This window comes from Pagrus pagrus (assembly GCF_965226575.1).
Source record: "Pagrus pagrus genome assembly, chromosome: 11".
Lineage (NCBI taxonomy): Eukaryota > Metazoa > Chordata > Actinopteri > Spariformes > Sparidae > Pagrus > Pagrus pagrus.
Window position 1 is genome coordinate 22760889 of NC_140195.1, and position 20797 is coordinate 22781685.

Here is a 20797-nt window from a genome sequence, read left to right on the forward strand (position 1 = left end):
TTGCATCTCTGATGCTTTAAGCTTAAAGCAGAGTTAATATCCTACCTTTGGGTGACGCTGTAGTACTCTCCTCTGCAGTCTTGGCCTTATTAGCTGCTCTGATGGCAAAGATACGACCGTCACACGTTCTGATGTAAGTCCCTAAAACAGACAGAGGTGAAAGAAATGATCAGTACACATAAAATGTTTACTCTGTCTGGCTTCATCAAGTGAAGCTGGTGATATGATTGCATATAGAGATAAAACCTTTGACTTTTTTAAATTTTTCTTTTATTAATTAATGAATTGTATTGTCTGACCAACAGTTCAAAGATATTAAGTTTAATACCATGTAAGAGGGAACATCGCAACACAAATTCTCACATTGGAGAAGCTTAAACAAGTTTCATTCAACAATTACCTGATTATTGTGGTCAACACTCAAATGTTTTCAGATATAGAATAAAGAGGTGTTTATACCTTTGGTGCCCCTGATGATGTGGATGCTCTCTCCAGCGGTGATCCTGGCCTGGACATCTGTTGAGCTGTTGGTGCCTGGAATCACAATATCTGGAAGAGACCAAGAAAGAGAAATTAACCAAGAGGACTGCTGTAGACATATCAATTATTCTTCACCTAATATTATGAGGAGTGGATAATTCTAGGAAAAAAAAAGATTGATTGAATGAAGATAAAATAATTTAAAAAAATGCCACGGAGATGGAGAACAAAAATAACAGGAAAAATAGAAAAGTACCATAACATGTACAGTTTGTCTACCTGTAGTGGTGACGATCCTCTGCACAAACACGCCGGCTTTTTGCAGGCAGTTGACAGGGAAACCTCCAAGGCTGGATTCCGATGAATCGTCGCTGGGGGCAGAGCCTGCAGACGCCTGTCGGGGCATCATGGGAACTGGAGTCGACTGGACTGGCCGAACATTGGCCACTGGTTTCTCTTCAGAACGAGGAGGTGGGCGCCTGAGCAGAGAGTTTATAGAGATTAGATCATTAGTTCATGACTTCATTCATGAATTAAAAGCAGGTTTAGATGTCAGAGACCTTTGATAATCAGTTCCTTATGAAAGGTATCTTTTTTTATTTGAGCTTCCGAGATGTTGATGATCTTTAAGCATTGTTTTATTTTAACTTTGCGTCCTTTTATGTCATTTGTACTTGTTACGCAAAAGCCAGTTGAAAGACAAAATGATAAATTAATACACAAAAGTAGGAGAAAGTTGTTTTTTCTAATTAGTTTGTTCATTTTTTTGTGAAGGTCACTGACCAGTTTCTCTGGCTGAAGGCGGGGATGTTGGTGAGGCTCTGGTCGCTTGCTGGGTAGTAGTGAGCGTAGGAAGGGCGAGTGTACGGCACAGAGGCCCTCTTCTCCTCTTCGTAACCCTTCTTTGCCGCTTTCTTCTCAGCGCTGCTCAGCTTCAGCTCCCGGCGGTCTATCAGCAGGGACTCGTGGGGGAATGGTTGCTGGAAGGGAGAAAAGGTGGATGAGAAAAGATGTGAGATAGCTGCCATTCATTCTTTGGTTCTCATTGAAAGAAGCACAGGATGCCATCTTTTTGCCTCAATGTGAAAGCTTAAATTTTCTTGCTTGTGAATTAAAAGCCAAATCGGAGATTCTTTGCCTTACAAAGACAACTTAAAATCTCGTGAGCTCAGTTTTTCTTTTCACTGGGAATTCAGCAGGGTTAATTATGAAGTGTCTCAGCACCTCATACTCACAAACCACATGAGCGATGTAAAACAGTGTTATAAAATAAAGAAAAGTGTAATTGCAGCTGCCTTAGGTCGTTCTCGGGGCTTAGAGGGATAATCAAGGAAAGGTTTGAAGATTTCATTCCAACAACCACCATAACAGCTAGTGGCTTATTAAATAAGAGAAACAGTTTATCATCTCTGGTACTACCTACTTTAAATGAAATCTGTCCTCAGCTAATTTTAAGCCTCACAAGACCACAATGAACAAAGCAAAAAACTAGGCAGGGTTACAGTAGAGCCTACAGAAACATTTCCACACATCCTACTTTGAAACACCACTAGGAGGCATACAGGAACAGTGTTTCTTTCTCAGTCTCCTCTCTTCACCTACCTTAGTAATCAGGTGAGGATAGAAGTGCAGGCCTTTCCTCAGGACGCTCTCCATGCTGTCCTGGGGCTGCAGCTGGACCTGGGAGGGGTCCGGCTCCTCCTCCACGAAGTGAAGAAGAGACTCCACTTCCCTCCTGGTGAAGGTCAGCACAGGGTTCAGGTCATCCACCACCCGGTCTAATGAAGGGAGGGAGAAATGAAGAGGACGGGTTCAGAGGACCCAGATGATTGGAGGAGGAAGAAGAGAAAACAAAAGAGATTAAACTGTGAAAAACGGTTTGATTTCCAACAGCCCTCCAAGGCATAAGCGGCCTCAATGTGTCTGTCTCGCCAGTCAAGGCTCACAGCAAACACTTGAGACAGTTTACTCTGTCAGACAAGAGCCTCTTGGCAGAAGAACTCTGGTTTCAACACAAAGCTGATTATTTAGTTCTGGGAGGTCTGTCTGCTGGGTGTTCACACAGAGCAGCCAGGACTGGGCTTTACACCAAGTCTGATTCCTGACAGATGTTTGATTGAGTTGTCAGCTGAAGAAATACACAACATACTGTACTTTTAAGGAGACATTAATATGGATTAGTGACTTTGATGTGTTTTAAATGTTAAATTCTCCATCCTGATCTGTTTGATATGTGGTTCATTTCCTTTTTCTTCTTTTGTCCCCTTCCTGCTTTCATTAGTTCCAGTGGTCGTTTCAAGTTTTAAATCAAAAAAGGAACTAATGTTCAAAAAATGTACAGAAAACATCCAACGGGCAAATGGTTTTTGCACACAAAAGGAAATGAGGCAAATATGATAACAAATAAGATGCTTTTGTTTGTTCTCCATCTGTGAGGAATAAGTCAATTTAAAAAACAACAGGAAATAAAAAACATGTGCACATGAGCACGTCTCTCCTGAAGCCATATCCTAACATAACACATCGATGTATTTTCAGACTCACCTGACATGCCCTGCTTGGAGATCTGTCGGTCGTAGATCTTCTTCTCCAGTGTGAAGTCGCACACCAGCCGGTAGATATGACAAGGCTTCCTCTGACCGTAACGGTAGACGCGGCACACGGCCTGGGCGTCGTGGCACGGGTTCCAGGAGGCGTCGAACACCACCACACGGTTCGCTCCGATCAGGTTTACACCCAGACAACCAGCCCTGAGGCACAGAGAGGTCATGTTATACTTTGTCCTAACCTCAATATTTCTCTTCTTTTGTTTTCTTCCATTTATATATTACTATTTTTATGCGTGAGTGTTACCTGGTTGACAGCAAGAAGACCCACGCAGAGGTGTTGGACGGATCATTAAACTGGTTTATCAGTCTCTCTCTCTCTGAGGCAGTCGTACTTCCATCCAGTCCTAAAAAACACACAGCAAGTGAGAATGTTGTTTTCGCTCGCACGGAGACACTCCGAAAATACAGTTTTATCTTTTTCCGTTTTTTGTCTCATTTTAATTTTCCTTCATTTATTCACTTGTGTGCTACCCTATGGAATTGAATCTCTAACTGCTGTTATATGTAATCTATAGGTGAAATAAAATGCTTCAAAAGTTCCAACTAAAGATAACATTTGTGCAAAATAACGTAACTGTGAATGTCCACAAGAGATCATGGCTGGCATGACTGAGGTAATTTTGTTAGCCATCAAGACACAAACAAACTCTACAAAAGCTGCAAATTCCCTTCTGTGTCTGTGGGGAACCATAAACAAAAGTCTGGCAGTTATCAAGAATCAACAGCAGATGGCAGCACTCATTGAAAGTCAATTACTGGAGTCATACCGCAGCACAACCAAACCACTGTAGTCAGAAATGCCCTCAAGGAAAAGCCACAGATTTATCACTGTGTACCATCAGTTAAAAAAGCTTTTCAATCACTCTCCTCCTATTTGTGTGTAGATATTTTGGATATAAAGCATATCTATTGAACCAAATACTGAAAAATGTATAGCTTACTGTAGTAGTTGAGGTTGCGGACCCAGTTCTGGTTGGGTCTGTCTCTGTTGGATGTGTTGGGCGATGGGGGAACTGGTCTCTTAGCCAGAAAATCCTCGATCACCGTCAGTGTGTTCAAACTCTGACTGCAGGTGGCAGACAAAGGGCAAAATTAGAGACTGCAGAAAAATCTTCAATTGTTAAAAGTTCTGCAAAGTTAACCAAATCAGAAAATGAAACCGGAGAAAACCCCATTAGCTGCACAAGTAATTTGTTTAGCTACAATTAGTTTTGGTTTGCTTTTGTGCTCTTTTGTCATCTGATCTTTTACCTGAAGACGAGCAGTTTGTCTCCCTTCCTGACGCTCTCCTCTATCAGGTGGAACAGCAGCACCATTTTCGCTGAGTTCTCCAGGATGCCAGGCTTGTAGTCACACATGATTTCCTTTGCCTGGTCATGTGAAGAGATAGACAGAGACAGTTAAACTTTACAGTACTTTTTAACATAACCTTTACATTATTTAATCAGCTTAAACTGATTTAAAAGAAGTGAGAATACATCGCTGGTTTGCAAAGTTTCAACACAAGATGAAATAACAACCACAGCTGTGCAGCACTCTGCAGTGCAACATTTAACTGTAAGTGTTCTGATCCAAAATCAGCTCGTTATCTCAAGATTGTCTCTCACCACGTAGTACAGAGGTCCCACAGAGGTCTCAACATTTCTTGATATTACTGAAAACAACCATGTCCCCACAGCTTCCGTTGCTTTCTAGCAGAATCTTTAATCACACTTGTTGCTGTCAGGCAAATAAATCTCCAGCGAGTGTAGTAAGTGGAGTGTAATAAGGCTTAGGAACAAATTTAGAGCTCCGTGAGGCCTCATATATCAGGAGAGGATAAGTGTTCGAATTTTGCAAACTTTAATCGTTAGAAATCATGTACTTAAAGTTGGTGAGTCAATCAACGTACCCATTCATAAGTGATGACCTGATTGGCTTTTTCCTGCAGCTGGTTGAGACTCAGTCCACCAATAGGGTTGGGATTCTCCAGGGGTTTGGACTTTTGATTGGGTGCGGTTGGACATCGGGCGGGACCTGTGGTAGTGATGTCATCAAGGTCCAAGTCCTGGTCACTGGCCAGGTTTTCCTTCTGTAAGGCCTCGTAGAGCACGTCAGGATGGTTCCAGATCTGAAGAATAACAGGAGATCAGCAGAGTGAAAACACTTTCTCAAGGTGAGAATCACTGGATTTGCCAAATAGTATAAACATAGAGGAATTTATCTTGGTGCAGAAACATGTTGACTAAGATAATAACTTGTGTAACAGTACTACAAGGACAGCAGGACCTCATAAAGAACAATACTACTTTTGTTAAAGAAATTTGATTTTAATCCTCTAATTGCAGATAAAATTACCCTGAATTCAGGTAATGATCCACATACACGCCCTCCTGCTCACCTTGCAGCAGACACAGAAAGCCTTCAGCGGGTTGAGGCTAAGCCAGCCAGTGTTTCCTGCCTCCCTGAAGCGGTTCATGAACTCTGTGTAGAGTGCCCTCTGCAGGGGAGACAGACGCACCAGGAGCACATGTTCTTCTTTAGACGGCAGCTGGTCCTTCAGGACATCATGACCTCGTCTGGAATGAAGACAAGTTACAGTCAGTATTTGTAAAGTGTTATTAAAAATGAAGTCGGAGCAGTAGAACCTTTGTTTTCTCTATTAAATGTTTAAACCAGTTCAGGTTTTGTTTTTGGGGCAGTAGTTGTGAGTGTCAGCTGTCTCACCTCTGTACGAAGCCCTCCAGCAGGCTGTGCAGGACGTGGCTCCTGTACCTCATCAGCTGGACGTCCTGAGGCGTGCTGTCCACACACTGCCCGTTCAGAATGGGACGCTCAAACATGTTACTGAACTCCTGCCGCGTACCTGAAGTCCACACAGGATGTAAAAACTGTAGTTAGAAGATTAACAGGAGAGTAGCCAAACAACCTTCATGACCCTCAAAAATATGTCCTGAAACAAAAAGCAGATCTTGTCACATACCTAGGAAGTCGGGTCGGACAAAGTCGACCATGCACCAGTATTCAATCAGGTTGTTCTGGAGCGGATAGCCGGTCAGGACCACGCGACGTCTGGTTCGGATGTTCTTCAGAGCCTGCGATGTGCTTGCGTGGCAGTTCTTGATGCGATGGCCTTCATCACAGATCACCACATCTGGACCAGGTCGAGCCAAGGCTCTCTCGATACCTAAAGGGGAGGACAGGAAAATATATTTAATGATATACTACATCAATAGTAGCAGAAATTACATTTTCCCTCCGTTTTCCACTTCTCTTCATCTCTCCCACCTTTGAGCAGTTCCTGCTGCCTGTCCTCTTCATCCAGGTCGATGACAACAGGTCCCGTTGCTTTCTTGCCCTTCTTCTTCCTCCCGGTTACAAAGCTCTTCTTCAGCGACAGGAGGCGGTACATCTCATAGCCCATCAGCAGCACACCTCCATCCTGTGCCCAGTCCTCCACCACCTTGGCCCTGGTCGCTGTGTTCCTGGGTAACATAAGAAAGAAAAGGCAAGTTCAGTTGATGCTCGTATTGCACAATTATTTTGTATTACAGAGAGTTTGTATCTCTTTGAATCTGCCCCAAAGCAATACGGAAAGTTGTAAAAGACATTGTAAAGTAACATTTCTTCCAATGTAGTAACCCAGCTGCTCTCTGTGGTGGGTTAGAATGTGAGCTGTAACCCCTTTAAGTGAAACTACAAGAATGAAATATTTGAATGAATGCAAAAAAGATGAGAAAGAGGGTAGAGAAGGGAAAAAAATAGCTCAGCTTTAAAGAAAAAAACACAAATTAATATAATCAATCACCGTAATTGTAATACATTCCCAATTATTCACTAAATGCGCAACCGTCATTTAGCAGTGCTCGAACAGCTGGAACACACGCTTGCCAATTTTGATCATTTTAAGGGGTTCTGTTTTTTTAACTGAGCGGAGACATAATGAGGTTACTGTGTCACTCTCAGGCGAGACCGCATCATGGAACTGCACGCTCATCATGTAGCATTCCTCCCTTCCTTTCTAATCCCAAACACACACACACACTCACACACACAAGAGTCAGAAAGTATTTCCAGCAGAAGCAGCTGTTGAGAAAGAGGATGACAGAGGGGACGAGCCAGACAAGGATCAAGTACAGAGTCAGGTCAGAAGGTCGGCACCGTCTTTTCTCAAATTCGGAAGTAAAGTCTCTTGACTGCTTTACACAAATGTGACTGCATCCAGCCTCCTGAGATTAACCAAAGACTGTGTGTGTCCACTGTCCTGCAGTATTGTATTCTGACTTCATGTTTTTTAAGAAATCAATTAAGTTCCTCTTTCTCTACTATTTTTCATAAAGTTTCAAATAAAATCCTGTTACTCACTTGTGTTCGTCGTTGAGGATGTGAACCTTAAAGCTACGAGGTGTCACCAGTCCGGGATCAGTATCTGTAGGTAACGCCTCCGGGGGTGGGACCCACATGTTGAACTCTGACAACCAGTTCTGCAGCGTGTTCACCTGGGATGAAATCAAGTTCATATTTAGTCCTCGTCATCTTGTAGCCTCCATACTGATTCTGTTTATGTTTCATCTAGCAATGAAATTATCGACTGACAAGCTGACTGATAGAATATGTTATAAATCTAACTCAGATCACTCGTTTTAGAAGCAAAAACACAGAAAACCTGCTTGTTATAGCTTCTTAAATGCAATGAAATCAGTCGCTATTCTCCACTTCATCAATCTTAGATTAAAATGCTTTGCTTTGTTTTCAAACTAAGTAAGTGACTTCGAGACATTAGGATCTTTTGGAGTATCTTGTGATCCTTGTGATTCTTTTCTTATTCACTTTAAAGAGAAACTGTTTGTCCGGGGGCACTGAGCATATCATCAGCACACTTTTAATTCAGTGCTCCACATTCCCTGGTATACCAACATTAAATGCACAGGTGCTTACAGGTACGATGGCGAGCACGGTGTGAGCCTGCGTGTGTCTGAACAGGACGTCGATGAAGGAGATGACCTGCAGTGTTTTGCCCAAGCCCATGCTGTGAGCGAGGATGCAGCCGAATCCGCTGCTGCTGCCGAACCGCTCCACAGACTCCACCAGGTTGTCGTACAGGAAGCGGATTCCACCGATCTGAGGAGGAGATGGGAAGGGAAGAAGTGGAGGATGAAGAGATGGGACAGAGAGAAGAGAGGGGGTGAAATGAGGAAGGGAAGAGGGTGACAAAAGAGAAAGAAGGAACCATGGTGATAAGAGGGTGAGGTGGCAGAATTTTACTTTAACCATTCAACTGAAGGTCAATTTGAACGTAAGACTTTCTGGCAGTGCAGCAGTAAAAATACCTGGTGAGGTTTGACTGCTCGCGCCAGCTGAGCCGACAGGAAAATGTCCTTCTCTGATTCTGGATGGTTCAAGTTGACCAGTACCCTGCCCTGGGTGTCTGGCAGGTTAAGGGCGTCGTTAGCGTGCGCGCCACTCGGCTCGCTCTCTTCTTCCTCATTGGTGGACTCACTACTGAAGTGGACAGCGTCGTCCTCGCCCGAGCTCAGATCAATCACATCTGCAAGGGAAAATTACATTTTGATCTCAGACTGACATCTGTATATAAAAAGGGATTTTAATCTGCAGATGGTGAAATTTACTAGGATGATAAAAGAATTGTTTTACGCTGCTTAACATGATATCTTGTCCCCTCTCTACACAACATATTCCAGTCTGATTGGCCAAATCTTGAGACATTGAGATGCCTCTGCAGCTCCAAACCTCACTGTGGCGGTGCTCATCATTTCAAGGCTCCTTCCAGATACACAACAGATGATTCAGCAGTTTTCACATGTGCAATTAAGCAGTGATGGAATGTAACTAAGTACATTTACTCAAGTACTGTACTGTACAATTGGGAGATACTTGTACATGAGTATTTCCATTTTCTGCAACTTATACTTTAACATATTGTACTTTTTACTCCACAATATTAATTTGATAACTTTAGTTACTAGTTTTTTTTCTGATTAAACCTCCCGAGTGTACTTTGACCCTTTTAAAGTACATAAAGTACATTTAATATGAGATACTTTAAGACCTGTGACTTTCACGTTCATCTTTTCTTTGTATTAAAACTGTTTTCGAAAGGGATTTAAACACCTTCTGATGAAGAACCTTGTAAACTTTATCACAGGACAAACAAGTTAGGAAACAAACACTTAAGCTGCAGCTTTTCCCAATAAAAACAATTACTATTATATTTTATTGGCCTTGATGCATTCATCTCAAATGACGCGGTGAACCGCAGCTCAGTCACGAGCACAACTTGTGGGACGTTACATCAAACGTGGACGTCACTCAGCGTGAGGAGTGGAAAGACTGAAATCCATTTCTGATAAAAAGGACTTTAACGTCAACGATATCAAGTGGTGAAAGTTACACAAGCCGGCAATCTGCAAGGGCATGACGGAAAGGGGAGGTGTGTGTGTGTGTGTGTCAGTATGTTAGTGTGTGTGAAAGAGAGAGAGCGCTTATATAACCACAGTGAATGGCTGGTTATACAAGTAGGATTAGAGTGGAGGGGGAGACTGGTTATGCAACCCCAACTAGAAATGTCACTGTGCCACTGCGAGCGTGTGTGTGTGTGTTCGTTATGTGTGTGTTCTGGCTCATAACCAGGATTAGCCAGCTTTATTGCTCCACAGACCCACTCTGATCTGCCCTACAGACACTCTCTCCTTTTCATCTCTCTCCCTTCATCCGTTTTGTTCTCTTCTTTGCTTTTGTCTCTCTCTGCTCCCAAATCTACATCTGATCTGTCTTTGTTCATTTGTTCATCCCATTGCTCTCTCTCCCTCACTTTCTTTGTGTGTGTGTGTGTGTGTGTGTGTGTGTGTGTGTGTGTGTTGCAGGTGTGTGCGTGTCTTTCGTTTGCCTCCGTCTTGTATGTGTGTTTATCTTTAAATGGGTGCGTGTTAAGAGTGTGTCTTTATCCTTGACTGTGTGAGTGGCTCTGTGAATGTGTGTCAGGGGGTGTGTGTGTCTGGGAGTGTGTGTGTGTGTCTGCGCACTCGGGCAATAAGGGAACGGTACATGATGTACCCTGTGCAGGTTTTAAATATTCTGATGCACAGGGCAGCTAATCTACCCGAACCACACACACGGACAAGCACGCACACACAGGAACTGAGGAGATTTTTGACCTCACTAGTTTAAATGTGTGCAGGGGACTTCCAGTAATTGGGTTTAGATGTGTCCAAAAAGGCTGCGGAGTCTGTTCAACTTTAAAGTAAGTTAAAGAAAACTAAATGAATGCCAAGTTTTACTTTTTTCCTTATATATATATATATATATATATATATATATATATAAAGATATATATATCTTTACTAAGAGCACACAAGTCACACAAGAGAACCAGCAGGACCTTTTGTAACACTAAACTGTCTCTCGGACAAATCATCCTTGTTTCTCCACCTCTGAGATGATCTCAGATGAACACCGGCCCACATATCTGCCATGTTTCACCTCATTTAAAATTTTTGGCTTGTTTTTCTCTCCTCTGATTTTTTTTTCTTGGAAATTCAAGTTGATGCAGCCTTTTAAAGCAACTTTCCAGACCCCTGGGCTCCAAAAAGCAATTTGAAACAGAGTGTGTAATTTAATAAACGCATGGCTGTCATGAGGCTATTAAGGCTGCTTTGCTTAATCTCTGAGAGAATGATGCTTTAGAGATAGGAGGTTTCCACCAGACACCATGTATCCTTAAAGTGCACCGGAGGATTGGCTTTATGTCCTATGGTTGAACTGGGTGGCTGAATGTTAGCTATTAAACACACAGCTGCGTCCTGAAAACCTTTCCAACACAAAAGGTTAACCACTGTTGTCAGATTGAAACACATGCAAACGTCAAGAATTGTTCCAGGGTTCGTTTAAAAATTATGAAAAACAATTTAGATACAGCCTGGGTTGAGGAAAAAATAGAGCTACATTGTTCAACAAACCCCTGAATTTAAATTGTTAATTTTGCAGCTACACCACAATCTGCTACAGTTCACTTGGATTAAACACAGTCTGGACTAATTGGGAACACCTTTGAAAAACAGTATTGAAGGACTCAAACACCGACATTAAACACGTCATAAATGTGCTGGCAGTTGTACACAACAGTTTAATCTTTGAATAAACCAGCAATCTGGCGAGAAACATAGAGGCACCAGCTGTTTAATAAATTGGTTTAATGCTTCTTTTTTTTATGCACAACCTATTACTTCACCTTGAATGATTAAAACCTTAAAAAAAAAATCACATGTCCATCTTGCATTCATGCTATATGCTTACAGTTTAAATTTCCATCAGAACTTTAATGTATGTCATCATTACAGCCTTATTCATGATGTTTCTTTAACTGAAACCTATGATAGAAAACTGATAAAACATGGCTACAACAAATAGATTAAATGAGAATTATTACAGATTTTATGTCTCAAGGGAGCTTCAATCTTTCTTTCAGAACTCGCAGCATAAAAAAAGCACATCTTTATATGTTGTGGTGAGAAACAGGACCATGAAACATGCTCTTGCTATGATCAGAAGTCAGTCAAGTCTGTTAAAAAGTATGTTTGTGACATTATTTTGTTAGGAAAATACTGTGTAGACCTCTGACTTTCCTGAGAGCTTTTGCTTTTTAAAACTGCAACCCGTCATGGTTTTTGAACACTGCAGCTCTAATAAGCATGATGATAAAAAAAGAGTGAACAAGATCACAGTAAATCCTGGCTCAGAAACAGCGAAGCAGCCCTTTCATTTCTAAAACTGGAACCTAAAAGTTGGTGTAACTTGACATCTGAAAGAAATCTTCACACGTTGTACCAAAGCTCACACTGTGCTGTTTAGGCATCTTAAGAATCAGCAGCTGGCGTACTTAAGGCTTCATCGAGCTATGTGGACAGCTCAGAATATACAACTGGATGACGAGTAATAAATAAACCTCACAGCTCAGTGTCCCCATCTGCTTTCGTGAACGACTAGCCCACTTACACAATGAAAGGTCAAAAGGGGCAACCAGGTCGTAGACCCTCAATGTGTGACGAGTGCACTCATCTGTCATTATTCACTGATAGAAATACAACCCAGTTAACCTGTAAAAGCACTGAACTTCATTTGAAATCTACATTCTTCGGGGAAAATTTTATTTATTTGACTGTTTTGGGGTCTTTAAGTCTGAGCTGCTCTTTTCATTTCACTATTTTATAAATCATTTTGTAAATATTTCAAAAGTCAGCGGCTGATTCTGATTATTCCGTCCAAACGTGGTGGGCTAAGCACATAATCATGCCTGCATGCTGAATTATCATTATGTTTGTCCAGAAGCTTAATCTGATCCCACACTGCTACCTTTCATTTTACTTTTGCTCACTGAGTCATCTCAACAAAAATTAACAAGGTAATGTAATTGTTTTCACCTTTGAAAGGTTCTTTTTGAAAGACACTTGTTTTCCAGTAACATGCTCCAGGATTAAACCACGTAACACAAAATAAAACACTTAATTTGTTTCAAGGTAATGAGGCTGAGGCATGAAAATCAACACAAACAAACAAAGTCCTTCGCTCTGTTTGCTTTTTTGTACTCAATTTCCTCAAATTTGATATTTTAGTACTTTTCTCTCAAACTTATGATTGAATGTATAACTATTTAGGTAATTTTTGATTTATGTGCACGTGTCTCACCTGTTTTGCGTGTGTGCTCTGTGGTGACGGAGGTGGGTACGTTAGTCTTGCCGTCGTCCTTGCTGATGCCTGTGCTGCTGGAGTCCAGGCAGATCACTTCCTGCCTGGCCGACGCAACTTCTGGCTGTGATGCCGATGATGCAGACGCATGGTTTGTCACATCGCCTGGAGAAAGGGACAGGAATGATTAACAGAGTTAAAAAAATCAAAAGAAGAGAAAGAATTGAATCTCAAAGCATACTGATCAGACACTAGCAAGCTGTTTGTACTTTTTTTTTTTAATGGTTGGGTTAAAGAACCTTAGGGTGGCGTACAGGTTAGAGAATTAGTAGACGCTGTTATTTTCAATGGTAGCATTTGTTGTGTGGTTGTATGCTCTCACCAGTTGTGTATTCAGGCAGCAGTGGTACGGGGAAATCCTGCTTTCTCTGCTCCTCCAGACGTCGCCTCCTCTCCAGCTCTTCCTGCTGGGCGACTTTGGTCACTGCCTCCAACTGATGCTCCCTCAGTAACTTCCTACACAGACAAAGACAAAAATAACACAGCATAAATATAGTTATATGTTTTTACAAACTGTCACTGTATTAGTCAAAAGCAGGGAGACTCTTGGTTTTCATTGTATACATATTCATATGATGATGAATCAATTATGAGAGTCAAACCACAGAGTGATTTCTTCACAGCTGCATTAATCACCATTTATTCATTATGACCATGAAGAGAAATTACTCTGTAATAGAGACGTGACTCATTTAGAGTTATCACTCTGAGTTCCTTTAGCTAAATGTATTGGTTTAACAACGCAGTGCGCAGCAGTTTTCAGCCAAAAAACTCTAATAGGCCCACCGTAGGCTACACTACCTGCTAAGCTAACGGCACATGGACAAAGTAAGCAACTAGTTACAAACATTTACCTGCGTAGGAGCCACATATTTTTCTCAGGAGTTGGTGAATATTGAACCTACATGTACTTCTGGACAGAAACACGACTCCAAATAAATGTTGCTGGAGGTTTGAGAGCGATTGCTAACACGTTAGCCAGAGGGGCTGCGCCATGACGGTGTGTCCTTTCTGCTGCCCCCTAATGGCCAAAAATGAATGAATCCTGTACGGCTAAGTGATATTATATGATTCTATTTATTTAGCTTTTGTAATGAAGAACATATTGTGGATTTGCAGGCTATTATTTGTGAGACACAAGATGGAATTTCAAAATAAAAGCAGTCCAAAACAATTAGCCGTCTTAATTTTAAGTATCATTATTAATTTTTCGACTTCTATGACTTTCATTGTACCACTGGCTCCAGCTTCACTCAATAAATCTCTACAGAAACAGAAAAACATGGTCAGTCTTTTGACAGCTGTATTTCATTATTTGAGATAATTTTATTAAACAAATGATTCATTGTTGAAATTCTACACTATCAGATTCTAGGAAACGTAACTCCAACAAAAATGACTCCACTGAAGCCACAGTTTGCTTCTCTGACACATGTTTGATGTTACTTTCGCTGTTATGTAAAAGCAACAGCATACTTGAGGTTGAACCACATCATGGTTATTGACAGTCAGAGGAATGAATCTGCAAACAGAGCGATCTTAAGCATAATCATCGACAGATTTCATCTGTAATTGGCGAGTGCTTTAGAGAGTGAAAATAAGTAGAAAGAGATGCAGCGGGGAGGTGATAAATCCTATTATTCAGCCAACAATGAAGGTTATTAGAAATACAATAAGTGTTGAGTAAGCTGAGTGTTAGTTTACTCTGCATCTCAGCAGAAACGTACTGAGGGGATTGTGTGGTAATCCCTTTCATCTCAGGGTTGACTGGTTTCTGCTGCCAAGCATTGAGTCATTTCATGAAAATCTGGTTCAAATATAACAGAAAGCAACTTCTTGTCCAGTTGATTATGTTTGTTATAATAATGTTTTATTGTGTTTTTCTCTGGCATAATGTTGAAGCTGTGCTCAATTTGCGTCACTTTTTGTTTCTGTTCACGTCACTGGTGACGACCCCAGATGTCCAAGAACTACTGATGAAAGCTGCGGTGTTGAGCAACATCTGGACAAAAGCATGCATGTATCCAATAAAATGCCCCATGAATGTCTAATCCTCTCCTCTTTTTTGCATTATTTGTCTTCTCCCTGATCCATTTAATCCATCCTACCACAAAGATCTCTGAATAATGTCTTCTCATATAATGTGTATATCTTTATACAAACCATTATGGTCTGCTCAAATAGTACAGTAATGTATTTTTGTATTTCATGGTAACCTGTGCTTTAATGTCATGGCAACAACCTCTTTCTAAGTATAGGAGTATTTAATATAGTAAGTTCATCTCTTCATCTAAAGCTTTAATGAGAAATCTCTGCAGAATCAACAGGCGGGCGTCCGCCTGAACTCTCCTCTCAGGTTGAAGTGAACGAGTTGAGTTCAGTACCTGATGTTGCGTCTCATGTGTGCTGGTTTGGAGCCCCTCTTCTTGGTTCCTGTCAGGGCGGAGGGAGGGGAGGGGCTTTGGCTGGCCGGCCTGGAGCGGGGTCTGGATGCGGGCTGGGAGGGAGGAGGGTGGGCCGGCGTCTCCCCCGAGGGTGAGGTAGATGGGGGAGGGGTGCACTGCCAGGCATCCGAGTCACCTCCCTGAGCCTCATTCTCGGAGCTGAAGGGGGCGCCGTGGGGCTGGTCTGTGCGAGGACAACAGGAAGAGAAGAAAGGAAAAGTTATTGAAAGAGTTGTGAAAATAAAGTTTCAGGAATCGATCATGAATTTAATTCCCAAAAATTCCCACCTCTAGCAAAGCACAAATCCTGCTGTTGTATCATAAACTGATACCGAACATACTGTGTAAAAATCCAGTATAGTATAATAAACTCCTGAGTGCTTCCACAACTGAGGAGCCTGTTTCAGGTGTTCACAAATGAGCAGCAATTAAAACCATAACAAAATATTCCCAACTGCCACAACCAGGACACTCCTCCCTTTAAAGCTCTGGTGGTTGTGTCATTATTGGAGTACTGCCGGGCCCTCTGGGCGTCCAGTAACGCCTCACAACCTGTAAGTGCTCCCAGCACACACCTATTAATTATAACTGTCAGTACAACAGGAAGATATAAATCGTATACATGAATTATGGGGTAATGTGAACAATCCAAGTCAAACATGCAAATCCTCCCATCAAGCACGCAGAAACTGTTAATGCATCAGCACTGTCTGCTTCCATTACGATGTTATTCACTGTACAGGTAACATGTTTGTCCACGTTCAGGCAGGTGTGTGAAGAGATGTTCCTCGTCCATAAAAATAAGACAGGGACGTTACTTGGTAAAGCACAGACTGTTATTCCTCTTTTACCAAAAGTGCAGTTTATGAATCTTGGGGACAAACCACAATCGTTCCTTCTCAAGAGACTCTCTGGTCACCATTATTAAAAATATTAAAGGGGCACTATGTAGCTTTGGAGAAGAAATTCAAACTTTTAATGAGGTAACAGAGAAATATGTATTTTTTTCCATAACTGAATACACAAGCTGTTCTCAGAGGAAAATAAGGTCCCCAGAACACTGTTTGAAACTAGAAGGGGTGGCAGGGTCCGCCACATATAAACAAAGTAAAACAGTATGAAATTGTGTCGTCCTTTGAGGTCAGTTTGTTTATTCAGTTTATTCAGTCATGAAAAAGTTTGTTGAGGCATCTCTTCTGATTAAATTTCCTTCCCCAAAACTACATAGTGCACCTTTAAGGCACAAAGTCACTCATTTGCCACTTGAAAAAATCCAATAGTGTTTTTGTGTTTATAGGATCAAAGATTAACCAAAGGAATCATGAAATTACATTTTAATGAAATGGTAAAATGTCAATCTATTCACACATCTTGCAGCATGTCTTATTCATCTGGACTTGTTTTTCGAGCTGCTGACATCTTTCCAATTACGCCTTCATCAAAATGGTTCGACTCGTTCGAGCAGCCAGAGCCTGTAAGTTTTCAAATCGATTCAAATTAACATTTAACTTTACTACATTTGCGAAACACCAAGAAGATTCCTCTCATCCAGAGTCGAAGCATGTTTCAATACAAAAGGGTGAAAATGTCACCCTATGGCACCTTTAACCCTCTTCAGTTGGTCTCATTTCTATTCTTCAATCTAGTTTTCTGTTTCTTCTACCCTCAATCTGCCTGTATTTCACTTTCACCTTTCTCCTTCTTCTTATTCCCTCCTCCTCCTCTCCCTCTCTCAGTTGTTCTGGCAGAGACACACTGAACCAGATCTGAGGCTTATGTAAGAGCTGGATCATAAATATGGACGACTTATGAAACACAAGACAGGACACAAACACTGACACACACACACGCACACACACACACACACAGATAAAACCACACACACAAACACGCGCACACACACACATTCCAGTGGACAAGTGGTCACATAACAATATAAATCAAAACACACACACAGACACACAAATGTGTAGGCCAGTCCGGCCAAGGATCTGCCTGGGATGAGTGAACAAACAAGGACACACTGCCAACACACACATGATTTTGAGTTTCAACACACGCACAAAGAAGTGCTAAGAAGGCATGTTCACTGCATGACACCTGGCAAACCTGCGTTTCAGTTTCCAACATTATGAAAACACACACACACACACACACACACACACACACACACACACACACACACACACACACACACACACACACACACACACACACACACACACACACACACACACACACACACACACACACACACACACACACACACCCCTAACATAATGGAGCATGGAGGCTGGTGATGAGCTCAGTGCGAGTTGAAAAACAACTTACATAAAACGCCCCTTCAGTCCGAGACGTGATAACAAACTTCTTGATGTGGCTGCTAATGACACGAGCCAGTCACAGTACTGAATCTGTGTGTGTGTGTGTGTGTGTTATACTTATGTGTCTCAGAACAGCATTTTGAAACAATTCATTTGCAATCATAGTGATATCAAATTAGTTACTGCCTGAGAAGAGAGTAAACAAATTAAAATCCATTACAGCAACACTTATGACACTCATACCTCACAACACTCTAATTCCTGTATGCTGACATGTTCTGTCTGCACTGGGATCAGCATCCAAATACATCCAGTGACAGACATGCTACATTAGAGGAGCTCACTGGATCACTCAGCTCTGAGTAAACACGACCTGGACCAGAGACCATCAAGCTGGTCTTAACTGACAACACTGGATGGATTGCCATGAAAGTTTGTACATTCATGGTCCTCAGAGGATGAAGCTGACTGATCCCCTGACTTTTCCTCTTGAGCCACCACAAGGATTGGTTTGGTTTGAATTCAAAAATGTGAAGTTGCTGCCTTAAAAGTTTTAGATGTGAAATGAGCTCCAGATGATAAGTAGTCAAAACAAAACAGACCCTGAGTTAATAGTAAAATGTGTGCCACACTGTGATGTCTTTCCTCTGTTCAGAGTTGATTGCTCATGCTAACTACCCCGTCCTCCTCTTTCCATGTATTTCAATCAAAAAAACAGGAAACATTAAAACACATAATGTCCTGTGCACCGCATGACTTTTTCTTTTTTTTTTCCACGAATGAGCTACCAGACATTGTTTGTCTGGAACAATAATGTGAAAGCTTTCACAAAAATGGACACGGTTTAATGATTATTATACTTGTTATCAGAGATAAGAGCAGCAGAACATCACGATGTCCCAGATTTCAATTACACATTCGCTCAATTTACCCCATCTTCCTGTTTTACCCTCCAACTCTACCTGACAGAACAGTTATATAAGGATTCCTGAAATGCACAGAGCCTCAACCATCACACACAGACAGACACACACACACACACACACACACACACACACACACACACACACACAGACAGTGAACATTCGAGAGAGACACTGAGGGGGCAGACAGGAAGGGAAAGAGGAGAGGGGAGAGAGATGAAAGCGAGGTCATCATTCAAAGAGAAAAAGAGAGATGTACTTCAGAGTAAGAGGGGGTGGAAACGCACACACATTAAAAAAACATGGCGGCGACACACAAACAGCACACGCAGACGTAGATTCTGGGAAGAAGGACCGTTTCCTCTGTAGGGTCAAGAGAACAACATGTCCAGGAATTATTCACCGCAGAGAGAGAGAGAGAGATGCTGGCAGGGCTTTTATGATATATGTTACAAAATATGATTTTAATAGTTGTTTAACACAACTTGTGACCACATACACTGTCCACACCTGCATGCAACACCTGATTTCAAGACGAGTTAGTGGTTCAGAGATGTTACGGTCCAAATGGTTTAAAATCTAGCACAGAGCAAAAAAGTTAAATTGTCACCTCAGATTGTTAAGGATTAGGATCTGGAACTTCCACTCTATCCTTTCTTGTGATGTTTTATATCAAAGCGTGGACACTGACGCCAGTCTCTTATGTAACTTGTCACTTTGGCTGAATGCCAGCTTGTACTCAATCAGTTGTTTCTGTTATGCATTATGAAAACATACTTTGAAAGAGATATCTCACAGAATAAAACGTAGAAAAACAAGTTTTATAACCTCAAAGACACGTGTCTACTATCACCTTTCTATAGCTCCATAGCCTCAGGATTAAACTTTGACAGTCACATCAAATGAGCAGCTGTAGCTTTGTTATCGTAGAGCAATTTGGAAGCTGTCAAGGAGAAATGCTTCTCTCTCTCACACACTCACACAGACAGTCATGTTCACAAAGATACAGGGAGCGGTACACATTCAAACACCTTGGGGGGGAGTTTTACTCCATCATCACCAGAAAGTAGGGACAGGTTATACAACTCACACACACTCAAATGCACAAAACGCATTATATAACTAATGAATCATTCCATACTTCCCACTGAGGACCATGGAAACTGAAAACCTCTCTGGAATCGTGCTAAACAAACACACTCACACAAGTTCGGGTGATTTAGAAGGAAATGATACTACGACACAAGAATGGCAGCCCTCCAATCAAAATATCCAGTCAAGATAAAAAGATGTTTGTATTCACATAAATGACGCTACGACCAAGTCATTTACAGTAAATATCCTTAAGTATTATAGGTAAAGGTAAATTATACATATAATTACATGTAAATACAGTATGAAGTGTATTCTATGGGTCGACCATTGACCTGCCTTTATTTCCAATGGCCAATAAAAAAAAATTGAAAACTGTTCTGCTATGGCTCTGATGCGTCAATCTGCAAAGTAACTAGTAACTAAAGTTATCAAATCAATGCGATTGAGAAAAAAGTACATTTGCCTCCAAAATGTGGCAGAGTGGAAGTTTAAAGGGGCAGATATAGATGGAATACATAGATATACTGATATATGCTACATCTTATATATATAGAAACACTCAAGTAAAGCACAAATACCTCAAAATTGTGCACAAGAACAGTATTTAAGTAAATGTACTTACATTCCATCACTGGCTATGGGTGATATTCTGATGTATCATTTTACTTGTCACATCACGGTGACTTTAGACAGAGCCCCTTTCTTTTACTGTAACTTGAGAGAAACCAATAAGTTAACAAGTGAACTAACCTCGTCTTTATCAGAATTATAAAACATGTTGCAGCTTGTCACAGAGTGACTGCAGTAACCACACAAAGGTTTTAATTCTGGTCTATATTGAGCTTGCGAGACCTCCCTAGCTCATTAAGAAACACTCCCTTGTGCCCGGGTCCAATGGAGGTGTTTTCTTAAGGTGAAAATTAGTGTTTGGAGAGCCTGTGTTGCTAGGCGACTAAGTAAAACTCAACTATGTGGCAGTGAGCGCGGAGGAGAGGGCAAAAGAATCGTGATGATCTGTAGGACACATGAGACGATACACAAGGTACGAATGCATTTGAACCCTGGGACTCCATCACTAACACTGACAAACACTGAGCAGAGAGAGTGAGAGTGCCGCCAAAGCGTGTTGATGAAATGCTGAATCATCGGCAGTCAGTAAGTGTCAGAGTAAATAGCATCCG

General features: G+C 41.5%; 1 protein-coding gene across 3 annotated transcripts in view; it reads right to left on the minus strand.

Annotated features, from left to right (window-relative positions):
• LOC311265815 (helicase ARIP4-like) overlaps positions 1–20797 on the minus strand; it is a 75965-nt gene that overhangs the window by 5929 nt on the left and 49239 nt on the right. For all 3 annotated transcript variants that reach the window (XM_084367824.1, XM_084367826.1, XM_084367825.1), the window contains 20 exons: positions 15215–15458; positions 13153–13286; positions 12771–12935; positions 8399–8616; positions 8007–8189; positions 7434–7567; positions 6357–6553; positions 6052–6255; positions 5796–5934; positions 5470–5647; positions 4981–5199; positions 4341–4459; positions 4031–4155; positions 3334–3433; positions 3025–3230; positions 2083–2258; positions 1264–1460; positions 760–959; positions 460–549; positions 46–141 (listed from right to left, as the gene is read on the minus strand). In XM_084367824.1, the coding sequence (XP_084223950.1) occupies positions 46–141; positions 460–549; positions 760–959; positions 1264–1460; positions 2083–2258; positions 3025–3230; positions 3334–3433; positions 4031–4155; positions 4341–4459; positions 4981–5199; positions 5470–5647; positions 5796–5934; positions 6052–6255; positions 6357–6553; positions 7434–7567; positions 8007–8189; positions 8399–8616; positions 12771–12935; positions 13153–13286; positions 15215–15458 (3324 nt within the window). The remainder of the gene's footprint in view (positions 1–45; positions 142–459; positions 550–759; positions 960–1263; positions 1461–2082; positions 2259–3024; positions 3231–3333; positions 3434–4030; positions 4156–4340; positions 4460–4980; positions 5200–5469; positions 5648–5795; positions 5935–6051; positions 6256–6356; positions 6554–7433; positions 7568–8006; positions 8190–8398; positions 8617–12770; positions 12936–13152; positions 13287–15214; positions 15459–20797) is intronic.